The sequence below is a fragment of the Rana temporaria genome, chromosome 1, assembly GCF_905171775.1.
Source record: "Rana temporaria chromosome 1, aRanTem1.1, whole genome shotgun sequence".
Taxonomy (NCBI): domain Eukaryota; kingdom Metazoa; phylum Chordata; class Amphibia; order Anura; family Ranidae; genus Rana; species Rana temporaria.
The window spans coordinates 408,179,984-408,199,740 of NC_053489.1; the positions used below are offsets into that span (position 1 = coordinate 408,179,984).

Sequence of the window (19,757 nt, forward strand, 5' to 3'; positions counted from 1 at the left end):
AGGTTTTTTAAAGAAAATTCATGTGCCGATTTTATAAAAAAAAAAAAAAAAAAAAAAAAAAGGAAACTTCAAACTCTCAATCAAAAAAAGGATTTTTTTTATAATGCAAATGTAAACTGCTTGAGTAGTAGAGGTGAGAAATTAAACAATTCCTGCAACGCCACACCTCAGATGAGCCCCAATTAATACACCTTCGCCCCTCAGATCACTGTCCCCCCCCCCTTGCTCATCTGCCCCACCAATGTACCCCCCTGCACATCTACCCCGACCATCGTACTACCCTGCACATCTGTCCCACCATCGTACTACCCTGCACATCTGCCCCACCACTGTAATCACCTGTACATCTGCCCCACCACTGTAACCCCCTGCTTATCTGCCCCACTAATGTCCCCCCTTGCTTATCTGCCCCACCACTGAACCATCTTCTCATCTGGCCTAACACTGAACTTATCTGCTCATCTGCCCCACAACTTTAACCCCCTTTCTCATCTGCCCCATGCCTGTACCTCCGGCACATCTGCCCCACCTCTGTAGCCCCCGCTCCTCTGCCAACTTTATAACCCCTACTTATCTGTCCCACCAATGTACCACCTTTCTCCTCTGCCCAGACACTGAACCCCCCTGCTCATCTTTCCAACCACTGTAGTCCCCACCAACTCTGTCCCACCACTGGCAGTGGGCCTGTGTGCAGGATCATAGGTTTGACCCCCGCAGCTGAGAAAAGGTGGTTGGGTGCGATTGTCATTGCACTGAATACTGGCTCTGGCTTACAGGGACACAGAGTGCCGGGGTTCAGTAGTAAGTGACACAAAGGTTCAGAAATAATTTCAACAAAATTCCCAGAAGCTCAACAGTAATTCCACAAACTCTCACCCGATTGAGAATCACAGCGAAATTCCTTTGGAGATCGGAAGTGGCAAACAAACGAGTCTTCCTCCAGATGATGGACAGGGCTAGCAGGACTGACTGCAGTGGCCAATGACAGTCTTTCTCCTGGAAACAGGGACCGCCCCATTGCACACGATCTCTTCCCCATCACAAAAGCAGACGATCGCAGCTGCAGCAAAGTGAGACGTTTTGCATCTTTTACAATGTGTGGGGGTACAGTGCCTCCATCCTAGTGCAGGTGCGGGGAATTCATTAGTGTCTCACTGACACTTCCCTGCGTTGCTCTGCTGATGGGGAGGGAGTCGAGTGCCGGAAAAAGAGGCTTAGAGTGCCGCTTGCAGCACCAGTACCGGGGGTTGCCTACCCCTGGTCTAAAGCCTCATTCACACAAAGCAGGTCCGCCAGCTCAGCAGGAGATCCGACGATCTTCGCTGAGCCGGCAGATAGCAGGTCCGTCTCTGCTCACTGAGGGGCCTGTCAGAGTGCCACCGATTCCTATGGAGAGATCGGACAGCATGTCAGTTTATCAGATCTCAGCTGATTGGATCTGCCAAGATGGATAGCGAACGTATCACCATACGTCTGATTTTAGCAGACAGGTGTCAGCGGAAACATCTCCGCTGACATTCATCTCCCCATAGGGGTCAAAGGATGGCCCTCTCAGATCTGCCTGAAAAACAGACAGGTGGTTCGGAGTGGGCTAGCCGTGTGAAAAAAGAGACAAATGTGAGGCATAGGAGATCAAATCTGGACACCACATCCCATATATTAATTGAAGCAAAAGAGGAAGGGGGGGGGAGGGTAACAAACCCAGGGACTTTAAACAGTGTCAATAAAGAAAAATATATCAAGTAGAAAAATACATATTTTATTCGATTTAGACATACATAATTAAAACTGGAAGTAAAACAACCACAATTTGATCCTAGGAGGATATACGTGACTTCAGAGAGAGACACATTAATGACCTGTACATGGAGTGCCCAACATGTTTCGCCCTGAACAGGGCTTCGTCAGGAGCTTGTACAAGGCATACTATAAGAGAAAAGAGGAATAATCATGTATGAAAAATCAAGCATTGAGACAATAGTCAATTGATAAGCTCAATGTACAATAGGCATACTTAAAACAAGTATAATATATTGAGATGATCGTTTTTACATAAATTGTTTTCCCCTTTTGTACTGTTTTTATCACAACAGTGAGTGATGCATATACATATATACATACATACATACATACATACATAAACATAAATGCTACTAGGCAAGCCACTTACCCATAGGGCAAAAATCTTTTCTCCAAATGCGTAGTAAAAGTGAAATTTAGGATTCAACAAAACATTAGCAGAGGGAGTAGGATACACACAAAATGCCATGCAACTGTCTCAAAGGGGTGCCCCCAAAATTCGATCCATCGCACAATGAAGAGAGGCTTTAGTAAATAAAAGCAAAAAAATATATAGATAATACATATGTAATTGATTGCGGGCACAGGGATAAATCTGTGCAGCATAATAAAGCCTTTAGCTGATATATTGAATACCTGAATATTTTGAGTTCAGAGTGTAGGGTCACAGATGATGAACTGGCTGTGATAATAAAGAGATCTTCAAGGAGTTACAATCTCGACCGCCCACCAGGGCATATGCAGCAGCCAGTGCAGCCCAACCTGGATAACTGTTTAAACAAACAGTAAAAAATCACAAGTTGGGTCCAGAGAAAATGAATAATTATTAACAAGAACATGAAGCCCGCAAGACTTGACATGGTCCAAGAATCTCAACATGGTAATAAAAAAAAAAATTAAAGAGAGATGCAGCATACCTGTAAGAAGGGAGCAGACAACATAAATGCTGGGACAGCAGCAGTGGATAAATATCCGGGCCAAACAGCCCAGTCAGTTCTGGCAGCCATCGCTGGGCTTTTTAAATACCCCCCAGAGAACGGCATCTGACGTCACCGCCGGGGGCGGGCTATTACAGATGTCACAAGACATCCTGCAGCCAATCGCCTAAAGGTCCAGGAGTACGGACGTGCAGGTGAGGCCGCCGCCTGCCTAAGTGGGCGTAGTCGGCGGCACAGCACACGCGTCAGCAATGACGCCGATGGTGCGGGCGCCATCTTAGAGGCTGGAAGAATCGCCAGCACAGGAGACTGGCGATCCAAGCTGCCTACCTGGCCCATTTCAGGATGGAAATAAGGGTAGGCGAGATGGGGCAGTGATGGCAATAGACAGCTGAAAGGGATCACCCAGAGGAAAAAATTGTGACCAATGATCCTCGGCACCGGTGCCGCAGACTACGCCCACTTAGGCGGGCGGCGGCCTCACCTGCACGTCCGTACTCCTGGACCTTTAGGCGATTGGCTGCAGGATGTCTTGTGACATCTGTAATAGCCCGCCCCCGGCGGGGACGTCAGACGCCGTTCTCTGGGGGGTATTTAAAAAGCCCAGCGATGGCTGCCAGAACTGGCTGGGCTGTTTGGCCCGGATATTTATCCACTGCTGCTGTCCCAGCGTTTATGTTGTCTGCTCCCTTCTTACAGGTATGCTGCATCTCTCTTTATTTTTTATTACCATGTTGAGATTCTTGGACCATGTTAAGCCTTGCCTAGCCTGTCGAGATTGTAACTCCTTGAAAATCTCTTTATTATCACAGCCAGTTCATCATCTGTGACCCTACACTCTGAACTTAAAATATTCAGGTATTCAATTTATCAGCTAAAGGCTTTATTATGCTGCACAGATTTATCCCTGTGCCCGCAATCAATTACATATTTATTATCTATATATTTTTTGCTTTAATTTACTATAGCCTCTCTCTTCATTGTGGGATGGATCGAATTTTGGGGGCACCCCTTTGAGACAGTTGCGTGGCATTTTGTGTGTATCCTACTCCCTCTGCTAATGTTTTATTGAATCCTAAATTTCACTTTTACTACGCATTTGGAGAAAAGATTTTTCCCCTATGGGTAAGTGGCTTGCCTAGTAGCATTTATGTGATGTATTTCCATGTATGTATGTATGCATGTATATATGTATATGCATCACTCACTGTTGTGATAAATTGTTTTCCCCTTTTGTACCGTTTTTATGTAAAAAAAAAAAACGATCATCTCAATATATTATACTTGTTCCAAGTATGAATATTGTACATTGAGCTTATCAATTGAATATTGTCTCAATGCTTGATTTTTCATACATGATTATTCCTCTTTTCTCTTATAGTATGCCTTGTACAAGCTCCTGACGAAGCCCTGTTCAGGGCGAAACATGTTGGGCACTCCATGTACAGGTCATCAATGTGGCTCTCTCTGAAGTCACGTATATCCTCCTAGGATCAAATTGTGGTTGTTTTACTTCCATTTTTAATTATGTATGTCTAAATCGAATAAAATATGTATTTTTCTACTTGATATATTTTTCTTTATTGACACCGTTTAAAGTCCCTGGGTTTGTTACCCTCCCTCTTTTGCTTCGTGTGAAAAAGAGGTCCAAGACATCAGATTTGCTTCAAGTATATGGGTTGCTAAACTCGGTGTAAATACTTCAAAACTGTATGGAATTGGTAGGTTTACATTTTAACCACTTGCTGCCGGCCATACGACTTTGTACGGCCGCAGTGTGGCTCCCAATTCCAGGGAGGCCGTCTATATACAGCCTCCAGCCACTGGGGGGGGGCGTGCGTGCCCGCCGCATTACTGAGATACCGATGCACATGCCTGGCGGCCGCAATGTCCTCCAGGCACCCACGATCGGCGGTTACACAGACAAAGACGTGGATCTCTGTGTGTAAACACAGAGATCCACGTCCTGTCAGGGAGAGAGGAGACCGATGCTGTGTCCCTTGTACATAGGGACACAGATCGGTCCCCTTCCCCCACAGTTAGAAACACTATGCAGGGTACACATTTAACCCCTTCCTCGCAACCTAGTGTTAACCCCTTCCCTGCCAGTCACATTTCTACAGTAATTAGTGCATATTTATAGCACTGATCGCAGTATAAATGTGAATGTGTCAAAAGTATCCGCCATAATGTCGCAGTCCCAATCAAAATCGCAGATCACCGCCATTCCTAGTAAAAAAAATAATAATAATTCTGTCCCCTATTTTGTAGGCGCTATAACTTTTGCACAAACTAGTCGCTTATTGCAAATTTTTTTTTTTTTACCAAATATATGTAGAATACGTATCGGCCTAGACTGAGAAAAAAAAATGCTTTTTAGCAACAAGTAAAACATTTTGATTTTTTTTTTCAAAATTGTTGCTCATTTTTTGTTTATAGCGCAAAAAATAAAAACCGCAGGAGGTGATCAAATACCACCAAAAGAAAGCCATTTGTGGGGGAAAAAAAGGAAGTGTATTTTGTTTGAGCCACGTCGCATGACTGCGCAATTGTCAGTTAAAGCGATGCAGTGCCGGAAGCTGAAATTTCACCTGGGCAGGAGGGGGTATATGTGCCCAGTAAGAAAGTGGTTAAAAAATAAAAAGACTGGAAGCGTTGCTTATATAGCAACCTGGTATGTATCCAATTTTATTCTACAATCAGCCTCAGACACTGACAGGCCAGTATCAGATTAAGTTTTAAATAAGATTGAAAGATATACAGCCGTACAAAAATCTTGTTGACTGGTTTAGGCCTCTGGCAACCAACCCACACCTTGGCATTTGTTATTTGAACACCAGAAGTTAGTGGGAGCACCAATTTGTAACAGGAATATAATGACAGTAAACTATAGGATGCAACATGTTCTCAGTCTGTCTTCTGCAGCATTATCTTAAACCATGCCTGTAGCACCATCCTGAAAGCAATCTTGTGTAGCATATACTATTCAATTATGCACTGCTCAAAAAATGTAAAAGTAACACTTTGAAAACATATCAGATCTCAAAAAATGGGCAAAAATCTAATGCTGGATATCTGTACTGATATGGACTGGGTAATGGAAAGGATGGCACATCATTTGATGGAAATGAAAATTATCCACCTACAGAGGGCGGAATTCAAAGACACCCACAAATCAAAAGTGAAAGATTATGCAGCAAGCTAGTCCATTTTGCTGACATTTCATTGCAACAACTCAAAATGGTCCTCAGTGGTTTGTATGGCCCCCAAGTGCTTGTATGCATGCCTGACATCAGGGCAAAGCCTCGTATTGAGAAGACGGATGGTGTCCCAGGGTATTTCCTCCCAGATCTGGACCAGAGCATCACTGAGCTTCTAAACAGACTGAGGTGTAACCTGGCAGCACCGGATGGACCAAAACAATGTCCCAGAGGTGTTCTTTTGGATTTAGGTCAGGTGAGCGTGGGGGCCATTCAATGGTATCAAATTCTTCATCCTCCAGGAACTGGCTGCATGCTCTCGCCACATGAGGCCAGGCATTGTCGTGCAACAGAAGGAACCCAGGACCCACTGCACCAGCTTAGGTCCAAGGACAATGGGTCCAAGGATTTCATCCCGATACCTAATGGCAGTTAGGGTGCCATTGTGTAGCCTGTAGAGGTCTGTGCGTCCCTCCTTGGATATGCCTCCCCAGACCATCACTGACCCACCACCAAACCGGTCATGCTGAACAATGTTACAGGCAGCATAAAAGTTCTCCGCTGCTTCTCCAGACCCTTTCACGTCTGTCACATATGCTCAGGGTGAACCTGCTCTCATCTGTGAAAAGCATGGGGCACCAGTGGTGGACCTGCCAATTCTGGTGTTCAATGGAAAATGCCAATCAAGCTCCACAGAGCACACTAGGACGTCAAGCCCTCAGGCCAACCACATGAAGCCGGTTTGAGGGTTTGTCATCTGACCATTCACACCAGTGATCTGCTCGAGGCCATTTTGTAGGGCTCTGGCAGTGCTCATCCTGTTCCTCCTTGCACAAAAGAGCAGATACCGGTCCTTCTGATGGGTTAAGGACCTTCTACGGCTTTGTCCAGCTCTCCTAGAGTAACTGCTTGTCCCCTGGAATCTCCTCCATGCTCTTGAGACTGTGCTGGGAGACACAGAAAACCTTCTGGCAATGACAAATATTGATGTGCCATCCTGGAGGAGTTGGACTGCCTGTGCAACCTTTATAGGGTCCAAGTATCATCTCGTGCTACCAGTAGCGACACTGACCCTAGCCAAAACTAGAGAAAAACCATCAGAAAAGATGAGGGAAAAAAAAGTCAGCCACCTCCACCTGAAAACATTCGCATTTTGGAGGTTGTCTCATTGCCCATCTAGTGCACCTGTTCATTTCAATTAAACAGCAAAAGCAGCTGAAACTGATCAACAACCCCCTCTGTATACACCCCTCCCACTCTGCTACTTAACTGACTAGATCAATAGCCCAGTAGTTCTGATTCAAAAGTATTCCTTCAAATTTTTTTTTTTAAGCAGTGTATGTGCAATCCCTCGTCGGGGTCCACTTAAGCCTCACACCTCAAAAAGGTGACCATCACTGGTTTAAGAATTTGTTTTACTTTAAATACATTTTGCTATTTTTGTGAACTAATCTACATTTAGTGGCTATATAAAATAAAACCCAACATATTTTCTTTGCCTTCTAGAAATGACAAAGGAAAACCAAGAAAAATCAAAGTCTTCAAGCAAATCTAGCCCGCTACAATCACTGCCTGCTCATCTTGTGTCATATAAAATGAAAGGATGACTTAATAGTAAATTCAAATCAGAAGATATTTCTACAACCAATTTTTTAATATATATATATATATATATATATATATATATATATATATATATATATATATATATATATATATATATATATATTAGACATGAGCTGTAGCCAAAATCTATACTTACTAATTTACCCTTGCTTTTTTAGGTTGATTCATTGTCTTGCAACTTTTAAAGATAATATCTTGCACATTCATAAGCGTGTTGACTGAATAGGTTTCTGGTTCCAGAGCAAATGGTATAATAAATGTAGTCCCCAAAAGTGCTCAAGTTTCCTAGCTATAAGGGCACCATTATTTGGGAATCATATTTAAGGTTTGTCTAGTGCAGGGGTGCCCAACCTTTTGAAGAGCAAGGACCACTTCAGCAACATGGTAACAAGTAGAGGGCCACAATGAGTAGAGCGGGCGGATGACAGGTCATGGCTACGCTACGGCCCTCCGATCCGGTGAGACGAAAGGGTACCGGCGCTGTAAAGGAAGCATCGGCTTATGGGACTCTGCTCCGCAGCCGCTTTCTTCCTCTACCACCAGCTTCATTCACAACACTGATGCTGTGGTATGGTACTCCAAACTCTAGCTAGCAGGTCAAAACCACCCCTCTAATGTAAATGGGGACTTATGGGAGTCTTACGCAAGGGGGACTTTTATGTACAAGTCTATTTGGAAGAGTCTTTGCTTTACAATTTTTTCTATTGTTCCAAATCATATAAATGGCAATTACACAAAGCAAACAAATTAAAATCACATTTCAAACTTATAATGTATTTTTTCAGCTTGTGAAAAAATGTAATATACATAAATGTGGCCCTCATACTGAAAAGTTTGGGGACACTTGGTCTAGTAGTGCATTTACAGCAGACACAGCTTGAAATGACAATGGTAGTTCATGAATAACCATTAAACCTCATAAGAGCGATCAATGACCTACCTACAAACACCAACAGACAAAAAAAATGACAAAGAAATATGCAGTTGCAAAATGGCCTTTTATTGCCTACATAGATGGGGGTTAAAAAAAAGAAAAAAAAAATACACAAGAAATCAAGCAATTTAGCCCTATACATCGTGTGAGCAGTACCCGAACTCCAAAATGGATAAAGTAATTTGTCATCAGAAATAGTAGTTTGAGGTTCTTCGTGTACCTCTCTTCTCTTCAGCTGCCACAAGTCTAGAAAGCAGGACTAACAGTGCAACATTTAGGCTGGATTTTGTATTGTTCACATTTGTAATACTATGAGTTTCCAGAGCACACAGCAGATTTTATACATTACATATTGCCCAAAAATACTTCAGCTGTGTGATCCAAACTCTTGTGTTAAACTGCAGTAAATACAAAAGTTTTAAAATGGCTGGTGATAGCTAACCCATTACAGATACATTCCTGAAAGTACTGTAACAAAGACCCACTGCTGTAAATCAGTTGAAAATGGTTAAGTAGTTTTGCATATTCATACTGTGTAACAAAAATAAAAGCCACACTTAGCAATATTTTTTCTGTTCCACTGACTCAGAACAAAGCTGTACATTATTTTTTTAAAGAGTGGTAAGCTCAGGCACTGTTTTGTTCAAACTTGGTTGTATAAAGCCTGTCATCAATGTAAAACAGGGAAAACATGCTTAAGAGGGGAGGCAAAACACACATGTTCAAAGACCATCCCCTTTAAAAATAGAACAGTTATTGCACCAGTGTCATGTCATCCACAATTACATTGCAGACAATAACCAAAACAAAAACGAAACCTAGTGCAATGTTCATACATAAGGTTGAGAATACATTCCATTTAACCCCCTTTAAAAATTGTGGATGGCAATCCCTTTGTGTAGAAAATTTACAACTATGTGATGCAATTGTCTAGAATACAATATCCAGCTATACAAAACAATGAATTCTGACTTCTGCTAAAAATAAAAAAAAATTAAAAATCATATCAATTTACTACACAGGATAGGTTATGGTGTGTGTGTGTGTTGGGGGGGGGGGGGGGTAACAAATTTCAGTGCAAACACATGATTTGGTGATTTTAGAGAAACACAATGTTAAACCTATGACATGGTCCTGAGCTTAGCACATCAGATACAATAACAAAGAGTAAAATGCTGCAGATGCAGAAATATACAAAAGTGTGCGAAGAATTGGTGTCAATTAAAAAGGATAAAATAAGCTAGATTGGCTTTACAGTCTGGTTTATAAAATGCTTTAAAAACAAAAAAAACGGAACGTAAAACCTACCTGCCACACAAGAAAAAGGTATTGAGTGTCTTACAGAACAAAAAGGTTTTTAAAGAGTCATTTAATTTAAGGTGAAGATGGAATAATTAACTGTCTGCTCAGCTGGTTTACAGCATGATGAACAACTATACCGTTTTGAAGAAAATACATAAACAGATGTTAAACTTTTTACAGTCAAGTTTCTCTTCATATACATTACCCACTTACATCCCAGCCAGCTAAGGGAACAAATTCCAGAGGAAAGATATTTGGGATTTGTAGCACTGTTTGCTTATGCTAAAACATGACAATTTAGACTTTTCTACAACAATATGAATATATGTAAACCTCACATTTGTTCATTTTAAATTTCTGTGAGAAGATTTGAACCTTTGGTACACACCTGGCCCCAACACACTAAACTGATTTTAACATGTTCTAGAACACCCACAATACTTTATCCTTAAATTTTCCCACTTTAATTTATTTACCAAGTCAAGATGTAGGTTCAAGGGTTGTTATCTTTGCTGCATCATCTTGCAAGTCACCGAGCTGGAATACATGTCTTGTATTGCGACCTTAGTCGTTACAAATTTGTTTAAGATCAGACACTCTTGAGGCCCGTACACATGATCGGATATTCCGACAGTTGTGTGATGGACATGTTTTGTTGGATAATCAGACTGTCTGTATGCGCCATCGGACAATTGTCGGAATTTCCGACACAAATTTTGGCTGGTCATGCTCTCAAATTGTCCAACAAATGCGCTCCGTCGGATTATCCGATCATGTGTACACAAGTCCGGTCAAAAATAGTCCAAACACGCATGCTCCGAACCAATGCCAACCATAAAAGACAACATTAGCAGAAGTTGCGCAAAGGGTGGCGCTAAAGAGCAGAAAAACCATGTCCGATCGTGTGTATGAGGCTTTATAAGTGCAGCAACAATGGCAGCCCTGCTTGGAGGCTTGCACCTTTAAAGTCAAATCAGCAGTGGCAGCCTACAGATTTCTTTTCTGGCAGGTTTCCTTGAAAGCACCCAGATTTTATAAAAAAGGAACTTCTTAAAGTGATTCCTAAATATTAAGCACTTTTACTTAGAATGTGAGAAGAGAAGTATATTTTGCACATTACGGAATGCTTAGTGTTAAACAGTGGGAAAATAGAAAACGATGGAAGGCATCAATAGACAATTTACAGGGCAATACAAGTCAAAGCTAACATTGCACCGTATAAACAAAAAGGCTGTGTAAACACTTACATTTTTGGGAAAAACATTTTGTGAAATATCCAAATTCATTTGGTAACTTTAAAGTAAAAATGAATGTAATGTTTTAACTAAGAACAAATACAGGATTACCGAGGGCCAGTGGGAACAAAGGTTTATTGCAGTCTTAATTGAAACACACTTTTGGGCACGATTCGATGAGAAAGCGCTTTACAGTAATGATACGTATGATTCAAAACTACTTGCCGTTGGATTTTAAACTTGATTGCTGCTGTGTGCGAGAACTAGGATTTCTGTGGTCACGCAATGAATTGTAAAACTACAAGCTTCAACTTTTCTGTACAGAAATTACTAAAGGGCAGCCACAGCCTCCAAGTGCTTGGTTCTTTAGTGAACTAAATTAGCAAAGCAAAAAGGGACCCTAAAATTACTTGCTAAAACAGAGCGTCACATTTTAAAGCAAATGGCAAGTATAGGTTAGAAACGTTCAGGGAGATACCAAGTAACGTATACCATGCTGAGTAAATGTTTACGAGTCAGAGGAGCCAAATCTTATCAGATAAGTAATGAAAGCCATTAAACACAGCTTGGGGGGGGGGGGATATAAAAACAAAAAAAGTTAATGGTTTTCAATACACAGCTTCACTTGAAGCAAAAAAAACACCAATGAATGTTTATGGTTCATCACACACAAAAAAAAAAAAAAAAAATTTATGAAGTTCTGGGTGTAATCAAACAAATAGATTCCACTACAGCAATATAAAAGAAAGTGTAGCTTTAGAACAGTATTGTACAATGCCACTACATTCTACACATACAAGCACATGGATGGTGGAGGTTGAGCTGGCTCAAATGTTAAAACATGCCCGCAAAAGGTTTTTCCACGGTTTCATTTTTATTGAAAAATATTTGAGCCTTGGGTGTAAAACAAAAATATATATTTCTATATAACTCTCAGAGATGAAAGTATATCAAAAAGATGTGACTATGTTGTGCCAGTTCTGAGGATACTGTATAACAGAATCGACAATCTTTTCACCATGTTAATACACAGAAAATAGAAAATAGCTATCTCATACATTTTATTACATAAAATCACTTAAAAAATCATCACCCTGAAATAGGGTTAAGATTTTTATTTTTACTTTTTTTCTGCTTTCATAGGCAGTGCTGCTGGTTAAAAAAGGAAAAAAAAAAAAAAGAAGACAACCAGATAATTGTGAGATCTGGATGAACATAGGACATTATTCAAAACCAAATTCCAGTAATCGTACAGGCCCTGAGGGAGCTGCAGGAAACCCAACACTTAAACTCTAGCTACAACTTTTCCAACCTGTCTAAGGGCAATATATAGGTAGGCAGCTGTAACAGTTTGTTTAGAGACTGGCTTAGCACATAAAGCTAAAATACAAAGAACAGAAAAAAATAAATAAATCTACCAGCCGATAGTGATCTGATATTTGTCAGGTAATACACAACACCATTTTTTTTTTTTACAGGACATAGATTCCAATGGTGGCACAGACAGGATCAACATGGTAAAAACAGGAATATCATCCAACAGCCTCCATGGAAATATGTTTAAAACAGAAATATTTATAAAATGCATCAAATTAGTGGACAGTTTGCCCAACGGAGGTGCATTTTACGAGCGAACGGCCACTACTATTGCAGAGAATGTGCTCCAATATGATAGAAATAGCTTAAAACTCTATGGTGAGGGAGAGCAAAAAAGTCATGGTTAACAGAAACATGGAAAAAATAAAATTTCTGCATTGTGGTGCCCATTCCAGGCCTGAAGGTACATGGGGAAAACATAAGTAAGCTGCCTGTATTAGTTAATCAGGTCAAAAAGTGTAACATATGACATTTACTGCATCCAGTCCAGAGACTGTTGAAGGTGAACTGACAAATGGAGACAGGGAGCTATATATTTTCTATTAAGACTTCTTAAAATCTAAAATTGTTTTGACTGGTCAAAATGATCATCAGGGAACTTGGCCTGTGTTAGGTCCACTGACCAATAAAGTATGTGTGCATTTCCAGACAGACATTTCAATACCTAAAGAAAAACTCCAGTACTTTTGAAAAAAAAAATAAAAAACCAACACGTCACCTTAAAACACCAATAGGGCAAGACTGCAAAAGTAATTGAAAATTCAAATCTGCAAAAAAAAATAAAAAAAAATAAAAAACAGTGGCTGTGGCACAACCTTTATTCTGTGATGGGTATATAAAGAATCAGAAATAATTGAGCTACAGCCAGTCTGATGCATGGGACATACCTAGCAATATGCTGAAATTAAAACGATCTTTGGATTATGGGTTGCTGCTTATTCCCACTAAACAAAACAAAAAAACTGGGGTTTTACTTTACTATACAAGCAAAGCATCGTAGAATGTTATGTGAAATAGCCATCCAGAAATACACAGAAACATTTACCCGAGGACTACACTTTTGCACTGGCCAAGGGAACCAGGTATTAAATCTAAAAAAAAAAAAAAAACACACACACACACACACACACGAAAAGGGTCAGTCCCTTGAAAAGTAAAACATTTCAATAAATCGTATAACATGAGACGAGTAGGTCTCGGTCTTGAATATTACAAAAGCAAGACCCCCCCCCCTTCCCCCGCCCAATTTCTAAACTCTGTTCCTATCCAACTGGGAGTTTTAGATAGTTACCACCCACCCTTCTGTGTTCCAGCACCTTATCTCACAATGTGCATAATACAAAATTAAAAATCCAGCAGGGATCCACCTCACCCCTCTCAATCATGGCCAAGGCAGGTGTGCACCCAGGGAAGAAAAAAAAAAAAAAAATCTTAAACTCAGATGTCAGGAACTACGAGGCAACTTAACCCATCTAGTACCTGCCAAAACAAATACCAGTTTTATGTGGACTGACCCTTTTAAAGGATATTTAGTACAAAATCATGAAGTATATTAAACACTATGCCAGTGCAAACGTTATTCCTTGAGCAAATTCACTCCTTCAAAGTGTGTATGAAGTGTTAGAAGACTTTAAAACACAACATTTTGCATATGTAATTTTCCATTTATTTACTTCAGTTAAAGTCATTAAAAAAGTTTTATTTATGAATGTCTTTACAATCATTGAGATCAGACATGATTAGTCTGATGTACAGGGCAACCACTGAGAGGGACCAAAAAATAAAAAAATAAATGGATAGCAAAAGACAAAACCACACTATAGGATATTCTGAATCTGGATCCAGTTTCTCCTACCAGGTCCCACCAAGTTTATTTTAGCATTAAAAATACATTAAATCTGCTTTCAGAAAAAAAAAAAAAATGGACTGAATGGATGAAAATCAATGAAAGGAATGGAAAAAAAAAATTATATATAAACTTTTGGCAAACAAAAGTAAAAGTAAATCCCTTTGATTTTTAGAGGGGTCTGCAAACTGTCTCGACCTCTGGTGGTGAAGGGGTTAAAAACAGAAGAAATCGAATTTTTATTTGTGTAACATAAAGCAGCTTTGATCAATTAAAAATCACAGAACGTCTTTATAAAATAGCTCACAATGTTTTATTACCTCTAAATGTATAAACTTTAAAATCCTCACATAGAAAAAAAAAATAGATTGCCAATGTACAAAAAAAAACTGATCATTTTTACTCCGCTATCAATGTACCACTGCAATATTAAGGATAATGGGCATAGCCTACTAAATACACTGTGGTTACACCAATAACGTTGTCTCATAATAGAAAACCACAGGTCACATTATGTCACGTGGCATCACAAGGACATTTTGATGTCTTCCCAACTATGAAATCCAAGTACACAGTCTGCTACCTAGTCCAAATTGAAATCCACAAATGGTGGCTTGTTTGAAGAGTGAATTAATATTGCTATAAGTCAATATCAAAATGGTGTAACATTTAGCTTGAGGTTGCCCATTTAAGTGAATTTACCAATGCACATGCAACAATTCTTAATATGGGTAGGTTTTTTTTTAAATCTTTTTTTAAAGAAGGGTCCTCTTCTCCAGATGTGAATGTTAATACGTAGTGCCAGACCTTAGGATGTTCACATATTCTTTGTGCTACAATACACAAATTTTTCTCCAAAAGCCAAAAAGAAAAACAAATACGGAGCAGATTACCAAGACTTGTAATCTTTTGTCTGGTAAATTTTCTATATACACTTCAAAAATAGTATATACAGTACCTGAGAAATAGTAAATGCAGACAGTCTTACAGTTATTTCTTTTCCTTACAACCTCGAAGATTTTACACTGAGCCTTTGGGTTTGTACTCTTAATCATTCAAAAAAACACATTCTCGTTGGGATACGACTGCCATTGGTTCATTAGGTATCCAGCGCAAGGTCTAATGTTCATTAAACTGTTCTTGCTCTTTTCAGCGTCACCCCAGCAAAACCAAAGAAATTCTCTCTTCACACCAAGTGTGAAGGTGAGAACCAAAACGGTTGCTATGGAACAGACTGAGAAAAGCATCCTTCATGCAACGTTATAAAATGAAGCCCAAGACAAAATGTTGACTTGTCTTTACAACAGCGATTATCTACCAGCTACAATTTATTAAATGCGCCTCAAATGCTTTAGAATGCCTTGGGATGCATGAAGCTGCGTGTCAGTGTCAAGGACTTATTTCACCATAATGAGCAACGGTTCATATGGTGATAATCTGCCTATAGGAACAATAGGGATATTTTTGAAGAGTATAATCTTTAGTCTTCATTTGAGCACTTGAGGAAAAGGCTCTTGTCAAGTGGTTTTGGCCAAGATGGATAAAAACTGGACAACCTTTTCTGACAGATGACATTACCAATGCTACAGGAAACAAAGCACATATGACAGAGTAAGCCTACTTACTGTAATACAGTGCACACAAGTCGAAATTAAAAAAAGGTACCAGTGATATGCATCAGTATCACAGTGGACAAAATACTGACCATAAATCTGTCCCAACAAGCACATAGACTAAATTCACTACACAAGCCAAATGCAAAGACTGGGAGATTCACAAGTGCACAGACAGAAGGCAGGCTCTCAAACTACAGCTTGTTTGTTGGTCTACAAACGTTTATATGTATTCCACAAAGGTTTGCTAAAGCATGCCAAAGAAGCATTTCAAATCTTGAATTTTAAATAGAGTGGGAAACTGCGTGCAAAAAAAAAAAAAATTTATGCACATATGAAAATATCTGCATTCATGGATCTGGAAAAATATTCAGAGGCACTTCGGAGAGGTGGTGGTCAAGACGTGTCATTTGTAAGACAATGCTAAACTGTTCTGTATAAGCTGTATGCAAGATGGTCCACAAGCAGGTGGAAGCTACTATTTATGGCTAAACTGGTGAATTTGGTGTGCACTCTTCTGCTAGAGCCAATTCAAATGGACCTCTTTATTAAAACATTCAAAAAAGCAGATGTCTTCTGGGAAGTGATCACGTAATGGTATACAGAATAATAAAGTGCATTGAAAATTTTGATTAAAATCAGTTTTAAAAACATAGCAGCAAAAAGCAGGACAAAAAAAAAAAAAAAAAAAGTTTGCAGCTAGAGGCCTTCCAACTAGTGCAATGCTATTCATCTAAGACAACTTGCAAGAATGTTTAACCCCTTCATGGCCAGGTGTCTATACATTTTTTTTTTTTTTTTTTTAAGACCTCACTCGCTACAAAAAGTATAAATTGAATATAGACTGCTGAAACAAAAAAGGGAAGGTACGTTTTAAACAAATGTATCGGTATAGTTTTCAATGTGCCAAGAATCTTTACAATGGAGAAGATTGATAAACTGCTTATTTAGATAAAGGAACATCCCAGCGTATAAAAATGTAAACTACCAGTGCTTATGTCTTAGGTGGGAATAGTAAACATGGGAAAGAAGATCTGTATATACAAGTGTGCCTGTATTACCCGTGTGTTGTCATGACTGTGCTCACCATTTGTTTGGTAACACGACAATGCGCAAAATTTGGTGGTCTGACATTCAACGCCTCAAACTGTGATGCCACCTGGCTCTGAAGAGAATGCTGAAGGTTATTCAAGCGATGATACATCGATGGAGCAAAAAAAAAAAAAAAAAAATAATAATATATATGTCATGGCAAGGACTGTAGATATGAGTGACATCTTTGGTTACAAATCTATTAAGTTAAACACTCCTTTGGATTTAGGCCAAAGACCACCCCCCCTCAAAAAAAAAAATTGCATTTAACCCATGTCTAATAAGCAAGGATGCTTATACCAAAAAGCAACTTTCATTGGTGAAAGCGAAGAAAAAAATAAAATAAAGTTGCCGCTTGAACAAGTAGGTTCTCTTCACAGCCAGTGATTATCACACACCATTTACAGGCTCATAACCACCTCTTACCCCCACTATAGAAATTAATGCAGAGGTGCAAGAGCCACAAACGTATTACAGTCAGATTGTGCTTGATCAGATGAAGAAAAGCCAATATAACCTTGGTTAACTGGGTGAATCATGTCAGTTTTTCACAGTCTAAACATAACCTATTTTTTCTTAGGATACCAGTGGAAAAAGGAGTTATGACTCCTGCTAAGTAATCAGAAGAGAGAAACTTATTAAATGGAAAAAATAGGAAGGGAGTGAAACATGTCTTGTATCTAGCAGTCGTTGTGTTGCTAACAGTATCTTGTACAAGACAAATAAGAAAACAAAAATATGGGCAGTAGAAAAACAAAAAAAAGTTAAGCTTTTTAAAAATGAACAAAAATGCACAGCTGGGAGGAGGATAGCTTTTGTACCAGCCCTAATTCCAAATATTGCCTCCCTGCAATAAAATGCAGAGCCACGGCGTTGACAGGAGGGAAGGAGCCGTGAGAAAGCAGCTTAAGGTTGGCCATACTTCACTCCTACAGATTCTTTTACAGGTATACAGGTCCATGAGAACAAGTGCCCAGCTGTCAGCCAGCACTACCTCCTGCTTGGCAAATGTACTCCGTTAATAAGAGGCAGAAGTGGAGGGTGGAGTTCCAGCTGCGTTAACAGTGAGAAGTGGTCAGAAGGAATATGGGGGTGAGGACAGCCAGTGATGTTGTTCTCCGTCATCCACTGAGGATCTAAAGGCCCCAGGACGCCAAGAACGTCCATGTGTGTCTTGGAATAGAAGATGTAGTCAATGACACCCTAAAGTGCAAACAAAAAAAATGTAAAGCGAATTAGTAAATATCAGTTCAGCTCCAAGACAGAAAACACGGTATACAAGAGTCAAATTCAGGACATATTGCTTACAAAACCTTAGTCATTTATAAAAGATTATAAAAATGAAACTTCCCATCTGCAGGAAGTTACAAAAAGTTGTCAAGTACATAAGGGTGACAGTTTCCTTAAAGCAAATGTTCAGAGCTTAAACAAGGTGAAGCCGTTTTCACAATAAATACCCACATACATGGCTGGAGTGCCAATGTCTGGAGATTATTTACAGAGCCTAAATGAGGTGAACAACCACTCCATAGCCATTACAGGGAAGGCACTACACATAAGGGCTGCCAGTGTCTTACCGGTATGTAGATTCTGGCGGTGGGATTTAGGAGAGTGCAGAAATCGGCTGCTCATGTACACAATTGACACAGTTGCGGCTTAGTAACACTGCCTCCTTAGATAGCCAGGACACAGCGGCGAGGGCCCAGCATATAAAAAGAAAACGATGGGCTTCTGTGTAAATGTGGGACCTTGGGGGGGGGGCTGTTGACTTATGGGGAAAAAAAAAAAACTTTTGCCCAAAAAACATCAGCCTTTAGCTGAAGGGTCCCTGTTGCTACAGATGGATGTAGGAAAAACATTATGTATGTGCTATACATTTTAAGCATGGAACAGCGCCCGCCAAGTGTATCAAGAGATTTAAAATTTTGTCTAAAAAATAGGCCACACACAAAAAGGTAGAAAAAGATGCACTTTTAACCACTTAAGGACCCCCTTCACACCGATATACGTTGGCAGAATGGCACAGGGACGTACCTGTACGTCCTCTTTAAGAGCCCAGCTGTGGGGTTGCAGGCGCGACCCAAAGCCTGGTTAAAAAAAAACGGGGTTAAAAAAATCGGGACAGGCATACTGTAGCTCGCGCTACAATGCCTGTCTCGATGGTAAAATGTGTCGGGGGGGGGGGGGGGGGGGGGGTGAACTACCGCTTTAACCCCCTTCATGGAATCTTGACTCTTGGTACTGCGGGAAATTCACAAGGTCATCAGACCCACTGCTCTTGAAACCTCTCAGCGAGACCGACCGACTGGTCTGTAAGGATTGTTTGCATCATTTTTGAGACCTTCTCCTGCGGGAGAAAACTTTTTGGTCTACCGAGCAAAATTTGTACCCGAGATATGTCACTTTCTGGGCAGGAATTAAGGAAGACTTCTTTTTATTAACCAGCCTAGAGATTGAAGGAAGTCTTGTACAGTCTTGAGATTTGCAGATAGGTATCCCTCAAATCCAAAGTGGCCATGAAGCAGTTTGGGTAAAGTAGGTTTTTGATTGAGAACACCATCTCCATACAAAAGTGCTTTCTGATGACAAATATATGGGAATACAAATTCCTTGCCCTGATCCGACTAGGCAATAGGATCAGGACCTTTGGATCCAACAAGCCTACAATTTGGAGACCCAGGGCCCTCACTTTTTCCTGATCTTGGGGAGGGAAGGTGACCAATAATCGCTCTGGGAGAAAGGCCCTCAATCTTCCTTCCACTGGGAGACACAAGTCACAGTGGCTTGGTGGATT

At 40.2% G+C, this 19,757-nt stretch overlaps 2 protein-coding genes across 6 annotated transcripts in view; one reads left to right on the forward strand and one right to left on the reverse strand.

Moving 5' to 3' along the window:
• The window catches only part of LOC120913853 (interleukin-8-like), a 32,453-nt gene extending 24,874 nt beyond the window's left edge, over positions 1–7,579 (forward strand). The window contains exon 4 of the mRNA XM_040324154.1: positions 7,445–7,579. Coding sequence (XP_040180088.1) covers positions 7,445–7,493 — 49 coding nt within the window. The 3' untranslated portion in view covers positions 7,494–7,579. The remainder of the gene's footprint in view (positions 1–7,444) is intronic.
• Positions 7,580–11,151: 3,572 nt separating this feature from the next.
• Positions 11,152–19,757, reverse strand: part of CNOT6L (CCR4-NOT transcription complex subunit 6 like) — a 71,811-nt gene continuing 63,205 nt past the window's right edge. For all 5 annotated transcript variants that reach the window (XM_040324180.1, XM_040324172.1, XM_040324195.1 and 2 more), the window contains one exon: positions 11,152–18,166. In XM_040324180.1, the coding sequence (XP_040180114.1) occupies positions 17,954–18,166 (213 nt within the window). In that variant the 3' untranslated portion in view covers positions 11,152–17,953. The remainder of the gene's footprint in view (positions 18,167–19,757) is intronic.